At 38.4% G+C, this 17,224-nt stretch overlaps 2 protein-coding genes and 1 long non-coding RNA gene across 4 annotated transcripts; 1 reads left to right on the forward strand and 2 right to left on the reverse strand.

The window, feature by feature from the left end:
* Positions 1-496: 496 nt before the first annotated feature.
* LOC139434306 (uncharacterized) lies at positions 497-3,392 on the reverse strand. Of its 2 annotated transcripts, none has more exons than XR_011643667.1 (3): positions 1,976-2,130; positions 1,065-1,144; positions 497-700 (listed from the first exon to the last, which is right to left on the reverse strand). It is a non-coding gene; the product is annotated as an uncharacterized lncRNA (long non-coding RNA). The 2 variants fall into 2 exon arrangements; XR_011643666.1 differs by lacking the exon at positions 497-700 and adding an exon at positions 2,891-3,392 and having other exon boundaries at positions 1,028-1,144; positions 1,976-2,097.
* A 3,619-nt stretch (positions 3,393-7,011) lies between these two features.
* On the forward strand, positions 7,012-13,025 carry LOC117451099 (germ cell-specific gene 1-like protein). The gene is made up of 5 exons (XM_034089214.1): positions 7,012-7,312; positions 7,860-7,907; positions 9,061-9,213; positions 12,379-12,490; positions 12,722-13,025. The coding sequence occupies exons 1-5, from the start codon at positions 7,012-7,014 to the stop codon at positions 13,023-13,025; spliced, it is 918 nt and encodes a 305-aa protein (XP_033945105.1).
* A 1,744-nt stretch (positions 13,026-14,769) lies between these two features.
* On the reverse strand, positions 14,770-17,181 carry LOC117451100 (protein NATD1-like). Its single transcript, XM_034089215.2, has 3 exons — positions 16,956-17,181; positions 15,534-15,655; positions 14,770-15,464 (listed from the first exon to the last, which is right to left on the reverse strand). The coding sequence occupies exons 1-3, from the start codon at positions 17,107-17,109 to the stop codon at positions 15,357-15,359; spliced, it is 384 nt and encodes a 127-aa protein (XP_033945106.2). The 5' UTR covers positions 17,110-17,181; the 3' UTR covers positions 14,770-15,356.
* Positions 17,182-17,224: the final 43 nt, after the last annotated feature.

The raw sequence follows: 17,224 nt of genomic DNA on the forward strand, positions 1-17,224 counted from the left end.
AAAGTTACATCTTGCATTTTATGAAAAGTAAAGGTTTCGAATCATTTTATGACTTAAGTACACGAGAAAATAAATTAAAGATGTGCAACAACTGTATCAGTAATTAAAATGATATAACTTATGTACAGGGTTGGGAGGGCTACTTGCCAAAAACACAACCAGTAACTTCATGTGAGTATCAAGATATAAAAGTAATGTAACGTGATAACTTTATTTTTGTTTTGGATTACCTCAATATCAAATGCAATGCAAATAAACACAGGAGAGAAGAAATATTAATATGATGTGTTTACTTAAAATGTATAATATAATACCATAAAGCAGATTCAGGCAGTAGGTGTATAGATTCACAATTAGTATTAGCCTACAGAACAGTACCGCTTCCAGAGAAGAGATACCATTTGATCATTTTACATATATATGCTCTTTTTAGGTTTTGAATAAGATTGTAATCCTGAGTTTCCCTATTATTAAAAAAAGTAAACTAATCCGATTACATCTCTTCCTATGTATCTAAGGATTACACTTTCATTTTTTTCTATACGATCTTGATTCGTGTTAGATGTAATCCATTACTATCTAAGCCAATACAAGTCATAACTTTTGGAAAATTGTCTCAAGTTATAAATGATGCCTTCAATCTCTTTCACGTGGAGAAGACATCACATTGGCCGAGGCGTTGCAACTTCCCTCAAGCGTCCTACATGAAAGAAAGATCACATGTTAGAAATGTGTGCACAAACTATTCAGTATGACCCGTCTTAGTTTAAAGCCCAAGTGTAAGAGTGAACAGAGGCGGAGTCTGCCTGTTTTCCAATTTGTTTTGTTTGTTGGCTGCTGCTACCCAAACCAACACCCTCCTCACAAGCATTGACTGTTGAAATGTCATTACGCTCCACATGTGGAACAACAAAGGCTTCTTCAGGTGTGCCTTGTATCATAATGATATTGCTCTGATCAGCAGCAAGACTGTTTTCACCACTACCATGGTCTACATCTGCAACCTCCTCATTGCTATTAACAGGCGAACTAGGAGTGTCACTTACCTCGTCATTGCTACTCACCCTGCTTTTCCTTCCAGGCTGTTGTTCTTTGCCATTGGTGAAATAGAAAATGGTGGGCACTGCAGTGTTTTTCTCCTTCCCTAATAAAAATAATAAACAAAAACATATAAAATAACTTTTTGAGGTCTGTAGATATTCAACTTTCTTTTGAATAATGTTGTTTTAAATGTAAGAGTGCATTATAAAAGACAATAGAGGGCCAACATGTTAACTATGCAGTTAATCTATTCAACAATTACGTGTTTCCAAGATTCAGATTCAAAGGATTTATGTCATATGCACATAGGCTACATTGTAGGAATGGCAATGCAAATCATCTGTCCCGAGCTCCTCCAACAATGCAACATAGTTATATAAGACATAAAACAATCAAATAAATTCTAAATTAAATTAAGAATAATAAATTAGTGCAGGCAGAAATCTATATACACGTAAATATAATAAGACATATGCAAGAACAGAATGTAGAGATAAATATTGTATAGTAAAATTAACTTAAATCATTTTTTTTTTTACAGTGATAGCTGTTAAGATAAATAAGTTATAAGATGACAACAGATGAATGAATGTTGCTATTAAAATAATGTAAAAAAAGGTAATATAATTCATCTGTTTTTAACATAGAGTATGTGGGGGAAATGGCAATTCTCTATCTATGATAAAGAGTCTTTGCATAAATTGAAGAGAAATGTGATGGTTTGCAAAAAAATCGATTTCTATGTTTCTTTACTTAACTGGCTAAATCTTAATTTGGCCTTTAATCAAAAGAACATTACTTATCACTGATGTGCAAGCTGTGCCATAACAATTATTTAGCATTGTATGATGTATAACATGTATTTAATTAGTAACAACAATTTACACTCACAAATGGAACCAAGTTATTTTTTTTTTTTTAAAAGGATCTGTACCCATGAGTCCGTGCTGAAGGGATGACTCTCAAAGTGTTCACTGCACAGGCGAGAAGAAACGTTGGGGGTCCATGTATTCCTCCGGATGTTCAGCACCCACTGGTCCAGCCTGTCTGGATCACCTAAAGGAAACCTTTATTCAAAAATACATGAAAACCGACCCAACGACAACAGGAGGGTTAATGCCATATTCACTTAATAACGCATGAACAACTTTTACAAATATTTCTATATAGTCTGTGTTGGTAAATGTAATCTAGGTTGCACATTTCCTGCTGAAATACATGCATGGGCCTACCAAGTTACTGCGTGGCACTTTGGTTTTGATAAAACAGTGTAGTTCCACTATATAAACGTTACATTCATAATCAAACGAGACAATATGCAAGATAAATAGCTATTTGTTGTTATTCTTAATGCTTGTCATTCACACGTTAATAAAATAAAATAAGTACCGATACATAGCAGAACAATTGTGGCGATGTTCAGCTTAATAAGACTTGTTCAACATCATTTCTTTAGCTAATACTATAGCGGGCTGCAGGCGAACCAAGTCCGCGTTTCGCTGCATTCCTTGATCTCCAGTTATAACGCCGGGCTCCGCCGCTGGCCGAAGCTAACGGAGCCGCAAAGGGCTAGCTACGGCTCCGGTTAGCTTCGGTTATCCCACCACTGGGATAATTGGGTCCCCTTTTAACATTTGCTCCCGTTTAGCATTATGGGCGTCATAGCCATAGACTATAAAAGTCTTACCCAAGGCTGAATCATAAACTAAACTGTATATATATATATATATACACACGTATAAAGGGTTACATCCTTAGCTGGCTAATAAGCTACATAACAAGCTAAGCTAACAAGCACACAAACACCTGCTAACGGGGTTAACATGTATAATATTATCATTGTACTCACCGAAAAAAGCTGAGAGTAGACTTCTTGGAAGTTCTGTTAGTACATTCAAGCGCACAGCACGACATCTTAATTGTCTGGTATATCACCCACGAACACGGCTAAAGCTAAAGGGTCAAGTACAGTACTATGACTAACTAACGTTGTAGCCTCTATGGTTGTAGCCTAGCAGAGTGGACAAGTTGCTGTTAGCTGACAGTGAGGCATGTACGTGTCCATCAACGTGACCACGCCCTAATTAATGCAAAAACTTTAAGACCTAATATAAATAAAAGGGTCGCGTTAGAAAACAATTTACTCACAGATCCATAATCATGAAGGTGGAATCTAACTGTATCGATAATAAAATGTATGGAGCCAGGGAGAAAAACATGTTTTTTTCCGCTGTAAAGTTGGGCATTTTAACATGGGGGTCTATGGAAATTGCTCCTTTCTGCAGCCATCGCCTATCGGCCAATATATGAACTGCAGTGTGTGGCACTTCCGTATTGGCTTCCCGGCTCTTCCCCAGAGTTTGCCGCTTGCTCCCAACATTAATTGAAATGCTTTTGTGGATTTAGAAAATTATTTTATTGATTTAAAAATTAGTTGTATGTATTTACATTTACATGCATCCGCTAAGAAAAATAGTCCGTTGTTACTGTTTGAACTAACGTAGCAACGGCAGGAACTGCTTCGATAGCGTTTTTGAGGAGCTTCATGATTACAAGATTTGAAAAAATCGTTGCTTGCTTTAAAAGTAGCACAATTCATTATGTCATACCTTGGGAAGTATCTAGATATCCCTGCCCTAATGCCAAAGTAACTGGCAACTGAATATGTCTCGCCTATGTCTGGACCGCTGCGTAAAAAGGAGGGTTTCTGCCCGTTACTTCTCCGCTGTTTTCTTGTCGCTCTTGTCTTGTCGCTCTTGTCTTGTCAGTTAGTTTCAGCCAAACTGTATACAGTCAACAAAGCCATGTAATAATGTTTTTTAACGGACGTTGTCTGATTATATAAGCATATGTCTGTTGATCTCCAGACTAACAGCAGCATGAGAATAACCTGCCGAAAGTGCCGATGCTCCATGGCGGAGGCTCCGCTAGAAATTGCCGGGATTTGCGTTTGTACCCCCTTAATGTCTTGTTCAATTACAAGGTTGAACAGCATTTCCGAGCACATGACTTGTGTTTAAAGTTTATAGTCCGTTTGAGTTTTGCCCGCAAACCGAACCTTCTGAAAAATGAAACAATGTAACAAACTGTCGTCTGGTGCGCACCAGAGAGCGGACTATTAGGTGTGAACGCACCCTAAGTTATCTCAGTGGGTCTCAAACGTTTTGATCACAATTTATGTAAACACATATTTCCAAGGCATTCCTTTATAATTATTGGGATAAAACAGGTTTGAAATCATTCCAATGTATACTATAGGACAGTAAACCAGACATATCGTTTTAAACTGGAGAGATACAAAAATATGCATAAATAAAATAGTAAAATAAGATATGAATGAACAACAAAAATAAAATACGTTACATGTATTTTTTATTGGCTATGGGTTATTGGTTATGCTCACATACTTATTTAATTATTCAAATGTAAACCGATCTTTTTCATATGGGTGTTTATGTACCCCCTAGATCTAGTCTCTAGTAATTCTGCTTAAAGTGCACCAGATTGAAGCATTTTGCTTTAAAATGTTCAAACATTTCTTCCTGGTATGCCTGAGAAGGCAGATATGCTTGTTTTTCTCAACAAGAACTTAATCATTTTTTTTACCCTGCCCCTCAAAGAATCGGAATTGAGAACCGTTAAGAACCGGAATCGAAAAGTAGAATCGGAATCGTGGAAATTCAAACGATACCCAACCCTACCCAGAGGTAGGCTACTTGTACTGTACTGTATATTATATTATTTTCGATGGCTTTACTGTATAATCAGTGTAACAGATGAACAGATCGCCACCGGGCTTTCATCTAAACACACAGCCACGTAATGATAACAAAACAAAGGTCGGGGGTCATTGGTCAAGCAACACACCAATCAGAGAGCAGCAGTGAGCACACCTCAGGCTGTGTTTTATATTTGTATTCTTTATTTCTGACGTATTTCACACAAAAAACCTTTAGTGGAAACGTTTTCACTTATATGATTTTTTTTTAAAAACGCAAAGTGGCAAGGCTTGCCCACCCTGCGTTGGGGGGCACAGTGACTCATTTGGGGGGGCATGGCCCGCGAATGACCCCCCATGACGCCGACCCTGAGCTACACCATTGTTTGGTTTCCATGGTAGCGCGTCTCTTTAGTAGCGTGTGCAACTGAAAGTCTGAGAGGGTGATGCAGATAGTCACAGCAAACTGAACAAGAATCGACAACTTGACCCTCTGCTCACTCCTTTCCTGTAAAATACAGGTCCAGCCCTTCACATATGCTCCATCAAGGATGGTGCTACAGGCCGCAAGGCAGTGCATTTACAACTACAATAAGCATGTTAATGTTAATCTAATACAGCTCCGGCGATCCACTAGCACCCCCCGCCCCCCCCCCTCCGGTTTTGAAATGCTCCCGATTTCTGGGGTCTCAAGGTTGGCAAGTATGACAGTAACTAAAGTAGGACTAAGCATCCCGGTAGTTTCTGTGGACCTGTCTGCCCGTTTTGTGAGTGCACTGTGCGCGTGCGCACTTGTGTGGCATTGTTTGGGATGACCTAATTAAAATAGCGTCCCCCCAGTAAAAAAATCCCCACTACACCACTGCTAATTAATAAATACATAATAAGTCTTTAAACAATCAAATATACTTCTTTACGTATTCATGCACATGCATGTATTTTTTATTTTAAGTTGTGTACATTTCTAATATGTTAAAAAGTGAAATGTATCTTACCAAGTGGTGGCCCTGAGTCCCCTGCAGTTTTGCTTGCAGAAAGTACTGCTCCACCCCCAGACAAAATGCCACACCCATATAATTCCCTCATTGTATTGGACACCAGCATGTCAGGCGACATTGTGTATATTTATAAAAATAAAAATATTTAGAGGGCCAGTGTGAGGTCAAAAAAAGTGGTTTGTTGCCTGAGGGCAACAGTATGCCATAGAGGGTTTTAACATCGTGTTAGAATTCGCATTGCAAGCATGTTAGGGACTCTTGCTGGTTATTGTTGCTTGTAAACCATCTTCAATATGTCCAATTTATGTTGCAGGTTGGGAAACATTGTCTTAACTTAGTGTCAGATAATTTGTCTGATTTCAATCTCAGACAACAGCATTTGATGTTGGCAAGACTTGAGCCAACTTTATATCTCACCTCTGCATTTTAGCTATTAAAATGACACCCATTTTCATTTTTTTAATTACAGCTCAAACACAAGGTGACAGGTTTGTTGAAGTAAGTCTGAGCTGCTAGTGTTGTGATGGAAAATCTTCGACAGGAAAAAGACAAATGTATCAGCGTAAAGGCGGCAGATGTTTTCCCATAACATCTGTCATTTTCTTCACATACCTCTGCAAGTAATTTGTCTTACTTTGCGAGACATATCCCACATCAGCAGGCTGTTAGACGTGAAGAGATTTGCCTCGCATGCAAACATTATGGATGGATTTTCATATGAGACTGTACACATGATGTCACGGGTTAGCGGCTGGACAACAGGCTCTTGATCTTTTGCGGCTGAAATTGCTTTTGAGATGCCCTTTGACATGAAATGCAGAGAAAATAAATCTGGGAAATGTAAATTTGCCCTGGATTATAATTGAAGCTTATAGTTAATCTTTTTATTTTTGTATCATGATGCTTAAAGGAAGTCTGAAATATAGGTGTAATGCATGATATTGCAGAAAAAGATTTGTGGAAGGGGAGGAGCGAGGGTACGGCGAGCTGCGACGAGAGAAATATTTCAAATTAATCAGGAAAAATCAAAATACTCCCATGGCTGTCTATTGTTTCTCTGGAGACAATGAATCCTTTCATCAAGTTGGTGGCACATCATTAGCGCCGGCGGTGGGATGTAAAGCGTTCTCACCCAAGAAGCCCCAACAGGATTATGAAGATTTGATGCATCTGCTGGGAGGCAAAACACGGTGGCTGCATTTCGAAAGCCAGGATTAGTTGCCTTTTTTTATGTCATCTCCTCTGGCCTGGACCATGAGGCTAGAGCGAGGGCGGCGGGCTTCTCTGGCGATCACCCTCAACTTTGTCGCGTTTGCTTTTGCATTGTCTGCGGTGACCACCAGCTACTGGTGCGAGGGGACCCGGAAGGTGGCCAAGCCCTTCTGCACCGGCCCCGCTAAAGCCAAGCAGTGGTTCTGCATCCGATTCAACAGCACCAACATCAACGACAGTCGCCTGGTGCAGTACATCTTCGAGACCGGAGAGGAGAAGTTCCTCATGAGGAAGTTCCACACGGGAATATTTTTCTCCTGTGAGCAGGCCGCCGACATGAATGGTTAGTCTGACTTTAAAACCTCCTTCAGCTGCAGCTAGGTGTGCAAAACCAGGAAGTGATGCAGCAGGAAGTAAAAATCTAAAAATTTTTGTCAATCTACATTACAGGTATAAATGTTGAGAAAGTTAATGCAAATCATACCTATTCATTAGTGATTACGCTGAACGTGTTTAATTAACAGCAATATAACTTTATTTGCCTATATGATTTAAATTAAGGCACATTTGCTTATATAGCTGTACAGTGCATTCACTGTATTACTTTGTACTGTAAGCGTTTGCACAGTCCTTGGACATTTTTAAACATTTGTGCACAACCTGTGCAATGTAAAAAACATCAGTTTTACAATCCTCCATATGTTGAAGTTAACAGTATTCACAGTTACCATTAGCCTTCAGGGGAAATGTATTGCAAATAAAAAGCCTTGAATAACTTTTTCATTAGTACCAAATAACATTTTCTCTTCAAGGGAATGTCAGAAGTTGTTAGAAGTGTCATTTGATCAACAACAATAAATCCTACTGTATTTTTTTTCTTTTGATTGCAGGGTTTGACTGCAGAGACTTCTCAGAAATTGCACCAGAACATGAGAGAGGTACTATGATGTATGCAGTTGAGCTTGAGTTACAATGGTAGCCTAGCCTAGCATTTTAAACGTGTTTTGCTTGCTGTCATACGGACAGACGTAACAACAATAATTCTGACTTTTAACAAACCGCTATACTTTTGTTGTCCTTTCAGAATCCTTGTGTGAAATTAAATCACTGCATGTCAATGTTTGGTTCAGATCACTCTAGCCAACAAGACAGATTCAGCTGGGCTGTGACTTGCTAGAGACACTGAATACAGCTTGGTTGAATCAATGTTTGTGTCTCCGGATGGTGTTATGAACCAAGACTTGGCACATATGGTTTCCCTACATATCAGGGACTTCCACAACAAAGCAGCAGCAGTGTTTATTTTGGCAATAGCTAGTTAGTATCAATATAAAAATGGAGATTAGCCCTGCCTCCTCTCAGGTGGGTCTACCTTGAGTGAAGCACGTAAATACAAATGTTGCTGTGGTCAAACTTGCACAAGCATGACAAAGCAAACATGTGCTTGGCGTCCGGTGTAAACTCACTCTCAGAGTCAAGCAGTATATGAAGTATGTGCATGCATACAAGTGGGCAAATTGCTTTAATTGCACACCATTGATGTAATCATAAATTGCAAAGATGTACTGCCATGCCATGTAGGTCCGGTTAGTAGTGCATCAAGTAAGACCTCAGCTTTATCCAAAGGCAAAAACAACACAAGCATTGCTGCTAGTAATAATGAGAACATGTATTTGAAAGGGACATTTTGCTGACACTGGAAGTTATACATAAGTAACATTTTCAATTCTGTATTTCCCCTTGTATCCCTTTACTTCAGTTTACCGTTTACTTACAGTGTTTTAAGACTATTTATACTTTTATTTAATTAAAGGATCCAAGATTCTGCATTTCATTAAGAATAAATTAATAACAGAACAAAACCGTACACATTTACCGAGAGGTCCTACCTTTACAAGCTTGTTAGAACCAACAAAGCAGCTTAATAAATACATGTAATATTCATAGCACCAGCCGCTGCCCTTGTTTATGAATCTGCTCAGATTCAGATCTCAAGACCTAAAAGGAGCAGACAAGTGGGATTATTCCTGAGGACAGGGTATTATTCTGAGGACACAGCACAGCCTAATCCCATGTTTCTGTTGTTTCCAGGAGTGCTGTGGTTGTGTATCGTGGCCGAGAGTCTGTATCTCACACTGCTCTTCGCCGGGGGGGCTCTGATGACCCTGGAGCAGTGCCCCTGCTTCAGCATCATGAACAAGCTGAAGCTCAGTGCCTTCGCTGCCCTGTGCACCGCCCTGTCAGGTAACACTGACCCTTCCATTTTTTTATATTTTGAAGGATTTACACAAAACAACAACAAAAAACAACAAGGGTCCCTAACATGATGTTCAGCATGTTCACCAATTAGCTAATTACCATTAAACACAGTACTGCTGAGGCTGATAGGAATGTTTTTTAAAAGTATTTGGACATACAGTACAGCAGTATTAAAAAAACAAATACAAATCCAATGTGTCAGGAATTTTTTTATTATAAAAAAGAAAATCGGTCTTTAGGATGTAACTGTTAGTGCAATATCCTTCCAAAAATATAGAGTCCAACAATTGCAAATCTAAGATCATTTAGTTTTTTGACCATCTGGTTTCTGGTTTCTGATTGATTTAATAATATAAATAATACATAATAATTTTCCCGCAGAAAGCAGGTTTAGGAAGTGCAAAAGCTGAGATTTCTAGTAATATATATTTATTAATTTACAGGATAAAGTGTAGTAATACTTTTTTTTAAAAGATTTCACAAGCCAAATTATTTTGACAGAAAAGGTTAAATGTTTGCTAAACTACATACAGAAAATACATACACAATTGTATTATTTTCAGAAAAAAATGTTCCCATAAAAAGTCACATTTCCAGAGAAAATTATATTTCTAGAATTATGTTTCCAAAACAAGTTGTAACATTTCTAGAAACAGTCCTAATATTGCAAGAAAGTAGTCAATATGTTAGAAGAAAAAAAGATGATATATTGACCAATCTCTTTTGTGACCCTTGGGTTTGGTGATACTAAATTGAGTTTAAGAACAGTAGATTAAAGTGCCTTCTGTTTCTGTTTGTTTGGTACGTTTGTGGTTTTTGGGGGGATGTGTAAAGGGGGCATTTGTCCTCAATTATTTTGTTCATGTATGTAATAACTCCGTTCAGGTGGCTACAGGAATCGGCTGACCTTAAACTGAGGTAAATTAAATCTTTGCACATTATGTTTTGACAGGAAAAGCGCAGTTTGTAATAAATGAGGAAAATCCTGCATATATTTAGTTTCTTGAACTCATATTTATGTTTATTTACACAAAAGTTGTACAAAAATGAACAAACAATAGGTTTAAAAAACAACAATTGAAGTTTAAGCGGCATCAAACACACACACACACTCTCACGCGCACACACACACCATGTATACATAACTTCAGGGGATATTACATTGACTTACATGCATTTCCTGGAGACTTATCCTAACCTTAACCATAACCAACACATGCCTAACCCTAACCCTTAACCTTACCCTAACCCTTAACCTTACCCTAACCAAGTCTTCACCCTAAAATTAATGATTCCCTCATGGGGACCTCCAATTTGTCCCCATAAGGGAGGCGAGTCCCCACACGTGACTGTGTAAACAGATTTAGGTCCCCACAAGTATAGTAATGCTAGGCCACACACACACACACACACACGTGCGTGCACACGTAGTAGTGGGTGTTGAGAGTAGTTTAGCAGCAGATACATAAAAGGTATTGTAAAAGGAAAAAGGAGCAGGGCAGTGTGCAGCGGCTCACTGCAGCGCGTGCACTCTCTACCTCGGAGGATTTGCTGGTTTGTGGACTAATCGGATTGGATCTGCGGTTTTGGGCTGTGCCAAGACCTGCCCAGAGGAGCTCCCTCCACCCCCCCTCCCCGGACACCCATCTCCCCCCCCCCTGCTGTTACCAGTTAATCCCAAGAAAAGCAGCTGTAGAGAAGCAGGCTGTTGCATGAGAGAGTGCCAGCTCCACCACATTTTAAGTATACATCACACCCCAATGTAGTTATACTCTCTGTAAATATTAGTTTCTTAAGGTTCAAAGTTAAGTTAAGGTTCTTCTCCAGTAGGACTCAGATGAGGGTGTTGCACTTTTCTTCTCCTTATACATGTGATGTTTTGGTGTTGTTTTGTTTCTTTCCGTTAACCGTCAAGTGGGAAATAAGTATTAGTTTTTGTGTGTTTCTCTTAGTATCCTAAGATACTGTTATGTTTGGCTGTGAAAAAAAATTAAAAATAATTATTATTATGAAGGGCAGACCATCTATTTGTATTTATTTGGTTTTTTTAGAAAGGGGCAGGTCACATAAGATGGTATTCTTCTCCCTGCTCCTTTTCGCTCAATGGTGGAGTCATGTTTTATGGTAATTGTTGTACATTTGGTTTTGCGTACCATGAGCGGGACAAATAAAAATGAAATGAAATGTTCAGGATTCAGAGGATTTATCTTCAAAGGCAGCTACAGCGTGGTTGTTGGCCTAGAAAATCTTAAATCCCAGGATCCTCTGACAATGCAATGTGCAGTATCTCTAAACTAGTTTAAACATAATGTTGTAATAAAAAAATACAGAAAATAATAAAATGTCAAATTAAATCCCCAGAATCATTATCATCAAAGGTTTTAGGTACTTGTGAATTACTTCAGTGTTTTAACTTTAAGAAACATTTGACTTCTACTCCTTTAATGACTTGGTTACATTAAAAGTTATTATTTCAAAGGGGCCCTGTTATGCTTTTGGCATTCCACTTTCCTGTAGTGTGTTATATAGGTTTTTGTGCATGGAAATGGTCTGCAAAGGCTAAAATCCAATAACCAATCAGAGCAGACTCTGGTTTCAGACAAGAGGGTATGAGAACAGTAGAGGCACTAAATACTCATATGAACTTGGAAATGGATGGAAATTCAATAAGCTGATACTGGAGGAAGCTGGAGACCAATCTGATGTCCTGCCTGGTCCAAGAGTAACAGATAATATTGATACCAGCAGGACACAGTGAAAGTGTCCACATTGCAGCCATCATTCTCTTCCCACATTGATCCTGCACAGGGCCTGCAGTAAGCCTCTTTATCTACAGATCAGTCATTTTGATGACTCGTCAATCTTAGTCAAAACAATCTTAGTCAACGTTGTCTCTGACTTTCTATCACCTTGTTCTCTCTTTTACCAAAGTAAAGATAATCAATACGTCTTCCACAACCTTTGAAGATGCTGTAATACAATTGAACTAATTGTTTAATACACTGCTGTTGTCTCGTTTACTTGGCAGCAGTAGAGTCGAGCAGTATGTGTCACTTTGTGCTTTTTAAAATGAGAATCCTTGTTAATGCACAAATGACTTTTTATTAATATATTTTAATATTACTATCTCTGGTTTCCACATGTTCTCAGGCCTTTGTGGGATGGTGGCCCACATGATGTTTACCACCATTTTCCAGCTGGCTGTGGCGATGGGGCCAGAAGACTGGAGGCCAAAGACCTGGGACTACAGCTGGTCTTATGTGTAAGAACTTTCCTTATTTTTACTGAAAACTGAAACGAAAAATATTTTCCTTAAGAAATCAGCATGAATATATATATATATATATATATATATATATATACAGTTCATTCTTTAAAATCCTTTTCAACAAAAAGAAGAAATCCAAGTTCTCTGTCACTTTTCTTGATAAAAATGCACAGTAAAAACACCTCCCTGTAAATGTACCCTGTCTGTTTCCAAACCTCTCTGCAGTTTAGCGTGGGGCTCCTTCGGCACTTGCATGGGCTCTGCAGTGACGGCCCTCAATAGATACACAAAGACCATCGTAGAGTTCAAATACAAGCGGCGGAACATCGAGAAGAGCCTGCTGATCAAGCAGAAGATGCTGGAGCAGCAGCTCCCCGAGCAGATGTGGGACATGTACCTGACGGCCGTACCCGCTGAAGCCGAGGCAAAGCTGGAACTGCCGGTCAACGGCCACAAACCCTCCACAGGAACTACGTACATGGTGCAGATGGACGATGGAACAGAACACCAAGGAGAGGTGCACTGTTAAAGAGTCCCTGCCCCCGTGTCCCACTGGAACACTTTTCAGCGCTGATGTTCCAGATTGACTCTTGTTTCCTGGATTAACATTTCTAATACAGGAGTGTTTTTTGTTTTGTTGACACACATCAAATGTGTGTCCTGTGAGGCCACAGCCCAGATTCTTTTTTTTCTGTGAATAATGTTACATGGTCGGCTTTGATGCAACATGCATTTCATCAAATCTTTCCATGCGATTCTATTTGTGGGAGGAAGTGAAGAGGGCTGCAATTTCATAGCCTTCACACTAATCTGTAACAAGCTGCTGCTGCGGCATGGATTATTTATGTTTTAACTTCAAAGATATTCTGCTTTTGGCCTTTTTTTAAATCAAGATGCATGGAAATGTTGGTCATGTGTTGTCCTCTGGGACAAGACTTAGTCACTTGCTCAAAAGGCTGGACAGTGGTTCTGAGTGAGAACATATTGCACTATACATCATTGATGGATTACTGGATGGTTACCATTTCTTGTTGGTCAATCAAAACATGCAAAACAACCAAATAAGACAAAATATAACCAAAAAGACACAAAACAACAATGAAGAGAGAACATTATTACAAGACCCAAAAAAATACCACCATAAAGCCAAGCAAAAAAGACAAAACAACTACAAACACACACAGAAAACCATACAGAAATGCACAAATAAAGCCACAAAAACATGCAAAACAACCAAATAATACACAAAAAATAACCACAGAGACACACAAATCAATAACACGACATAAAACCACAAACACAAAGACATTACTACATGACCCACAAAAAAGACCACCATAAAGCCAAGCAAAACAACCACCATCAGACACAAAATGACAACAAAATGAAAACAAAAAGACACAAACAAAAATCAAGGCACCACAAAGACTACACACGTCAAGACGCAAAACGACTACCAAGACACACATATTACGAAGTCCCAAAAAGACACACAACAACTACAGAGGATGCAGCAGCAGCTGTTTTGAACAAGCAGGCCTTTTATCATTGTCTAATAATCCATAAAAATAACACATCTGAGCAGAGGGTTTTTATGTCAACAGAAAGTAACCCTTCTGTCCGCAGCCTGCGAGTGTTGTAAGCCTGACTGTTACTCATCACGCGGCTCATATGGAGCGCAGAGGATCAGACGAGGATCAGACGAGGATCGCTCATTCATGTATTAATGATCTCTCCTCTGGAGCCAAATGTACATGTTGTGCACGTGCAGGGACACATGTAAAAAGGTGAGGGCTTATTGATATCAAAAAGACTTATCTATCAAGTGTTTGATGGTGCATATATGAACAATTTGCCTGTATATATTTTTTCTAGAATAAAATTCCATGCTTTAGTTGTTATTGTTAAAAAAAACGTACTTTATCTCCAAAAAAAATCTGTTGCTTTTACACATTTCATATCAATGTAATGCAGATTTTTTTATTTCAGATATAAATCTAACATTGACAGTTAAATAAGAGTATAAAGGAGTAAGACTGACATCTATTGGAATACAAGTATATTGTCTTTTGAGCGTACTTGAAATATGCAAGATTTGTTTGTATTTTACAGAAATGCATTTATGTATAATTTGATTATAAAGTATAGGTATTATTGAAGATAAAAAAGTTAAAGACTTAGAGTATCTAAATGTATTACTCAAATACAGTACATTATTAACTGTACTTATTTACATTTCTCCATTGGTTTAGTTTTTTGCCCTCAGGTATTATATTATCTTGTGATACAGAGTACTTAATAACAACTATATATAGATATTTATTTATATCTATACTTGTTTTGATTGGCTCTATCAATACTGACAAAGTAACCCATCTGGCAATTAATCCACCAAATACCATAATACTCAGAATATCATGTTTAATCATCAACAAATGCATATTCTTTAAGAGTTGTTGCTAAATGTTAGCAGAATGTTACTAAATGTTAACGACATTACAAGCATTTTTAAAATGATATTCAGCACCCATTATTCTGCATCAGAGACAGTGTTCATTATTTTTGCAGAAATGATAAAAAAAATCAAACATGCCTGGCTAACATTTTCGTTTATTTTTTCCAAATATTAAATAATTAATAAATATTAATACTTAGTGAGAAACTATGAATTAACTAATTAAAGATGACAACATTTTAAAAAGTGCTTTCTGGTATGAAAATCAATTTACATAATTCAGGTTGTCGAACAACAATTTACAATTTGAAATATCTATTCAGATTATTGTTGACTGATTTTGGTTAAAGATAATTTGAGGTAGCATCACTGGCTGTTCTTCACAATCTGGCTGCAGTCAAGGGATCACAAGTTCTTTATAATTTTCATTGGGTGATCCTCGATGTATTTCTTTATATACCAGCAGGAGATGTGAGCCTTGAGGTGTTTTTCAACCAGGAAGTCCATGGCAGCCTGTAAAAGAAGTATACAGTAAATACAGCTTGTTAGACCCTGCACATGCCTGCATGAAGTTTAAGTTACCTGTGACAGCAATGCAGCAACACCTTGGCCCCTAAATGTGTCTGGAACATACGTTGACACTAAGTCCACTTCCTTCTCTCCGATGAATTTGTAGTGCAGCACTGCACACTCTGCATGGCCGCCTGGGGAAACAGGAGGAGAAAGACTCAGTGTTTAATTAAAATGACTCGGATCAGAAAAAGGACCCTTAAAAAGAGAATTAAACATGTGAATCCAACTGTTTACTTTTAAGTACTTAAAGGTGGGGTAGGTAAGTTTCAGAAACTGGCTCGAGATACACTTTTTGTTATATTCCATGGAATGCTCTTAACATCCCGATAGCAATGAATATCTTAAGTGCTTTGACAAAAAATCCATAAAAAAAATTCATCTGTAGAAGCAGTAATACTGTAAAAAGTACAACCAACGATTGGTTGGTTGTACTTTTGGCCTACCTGCCTGTCAGCCTTCCATCGGGACACAAACTTATCTCGTGCCCTCATTGGTCATGTGCGCGTTCGTGTGTGTTGGAGGAGGGGCTCTGTAAGGAAGTGGCGGATTTTCTCCGGTTGTGTATTTTCAAATTCTAGCGATATCGAGCCGGTTTCTCAAACTTACCTACCCCACCTTTAAGTATTTATTGATTTAGCTCATATTTTCTTGAATTCTAATTGGGTGAGGGACATGAGGTGAAAGTGAAATTCTATGAGACCAAAACAAGCCTTTTGCTTACCCATTTGATAGACGTCAAAATAATGACTTACCATGAATATTTGGTGAAAGTGTCTCATTATTTTCGAACAACTAATTCATTTTCTTGAGACACTATGCGATCATTTTTGGGAAGTTTATTTTTATTTTGAGATAGTGAAGTAATTATTTAGGGAAGAAATGTGTCATTTAAAAACACAGTTTTAATTATTGTGGGGAAACTAGTCTCAGTGTCATTATAAAGATGTACAGGCTTGTCTTTTAATCATATTGGCGTAAATTGTCTTCCATAAAACTCCCTCCGCAAATAGCTACTTTTAAGTGTGCCCTTCTAGACGGCTTCAGCGGTTCAACTGTTACTTACTAGCCAACAATATGCTGAAATGTGTCACCTTTGCTAATGATATATATGCCGAACTGTTCGGTGGATATAAACACATCATAACAATTACAAATCGTACATATCGGCTGCGAAACGTGTACCATTGACAAAGTTACAGTAAATTCCCTTATTTTTAGATGATGTTTCGCTTGGTGTTATTGTCTCACAAAAACGAAACTGCCAATATAAATGGAAAATTGAACTCATTATCTTTAAAGAAATACATGTTTAATTTAACGGTGAACTAATCAATCGCATATATGTGTTCTAGTAGGCCGCGAGTAGACGCCGGGTTCTCTTACAGGACTTCCCCGGGCTGAGCAGCGTCATGCTCGGCTATATGTGCTTACCTGCCCCGCTGCCCGGAGTGACGGTGAAGCGCCGGTTCTGTCGGTCGTGTTCCACCGATAAACTGCAGCCGGAGCATAACGCCCTGAAGGCAGTCTGTGGACCCTTAATTTGGAGGTTTAACGAGGTGAGTCTGGAGAAGATTTGAAATGCCATTTATAGCCTACATTAAAAAGACACGGATAATAACTAAGCAGCATGTAATTGTGGTTGTTGTAAAGACAGACCACAAGGGGGCACCACATGCTAGAAAAAGATAATGATTAACTTA

This window comes from Pseudochaenichthys georgianus, chromosome 8, assembly GCF_902827115.2.
Source record: "Pseudochaenichthys georgianus chromosome 8, fPseGeo1.2, whole genome shotgun sequence".
Taxonomy (NCBI): Eukaryota; Metazoa; Chordata; class Actinopteri; order Perciformes; family Channichthyidae; genus Pseudochaenichthys; species Pseudochaenichthys georgianus.

Excerpts from the sequence above, each read along its gene's own strand:
- LOC117451100 (XM_034089215.2), bottom strand. The coding sequence starts at position 17,109 with ATGGCATTTCAAATCTTCTCCAGACTCACCTCGTTAAACCTCCAAATT. Across the intron at positions 15,656-16,955 it reads CACTCCGGGCAGCGGGGCAG|GCGGCCATGCAGAGTGTGCA; the intron begins GTAAGCACATAT and ends CTGTTTCCCCAG. Across the intron at positions 15,465-15,533 it reads TTGCTGCATTGCTGTCACAG|GCTGCCATGGACTTCCTGGT; the intron begins GTAACTTAAACT and ends CTTCTTTTACAG.
- LOC117451099 (XM_034089214.1), top strand. The coding sequence starts at position 7,012 with ATGAGGCTAGAGCGAGGGCGGCGGGCTTCTCTGGCGATCACCCTCAAC. Across the intron at positions 7,313-7,859 it reads GCAGGCCGCCGACATGAATG|GGTTTGACTGCAGAGACTTC; the intron begins GTTAGTCTGACT and ends TTTTGATTGCAG. Across the intron at positions 12,491-12,721 it reads GACTACAGCTGGTCTTATGT|TTTAGCGTGGGGCTCCTTCG; the intron begins GTAAGAACTTTC and ends ACCTCTCTGCAG.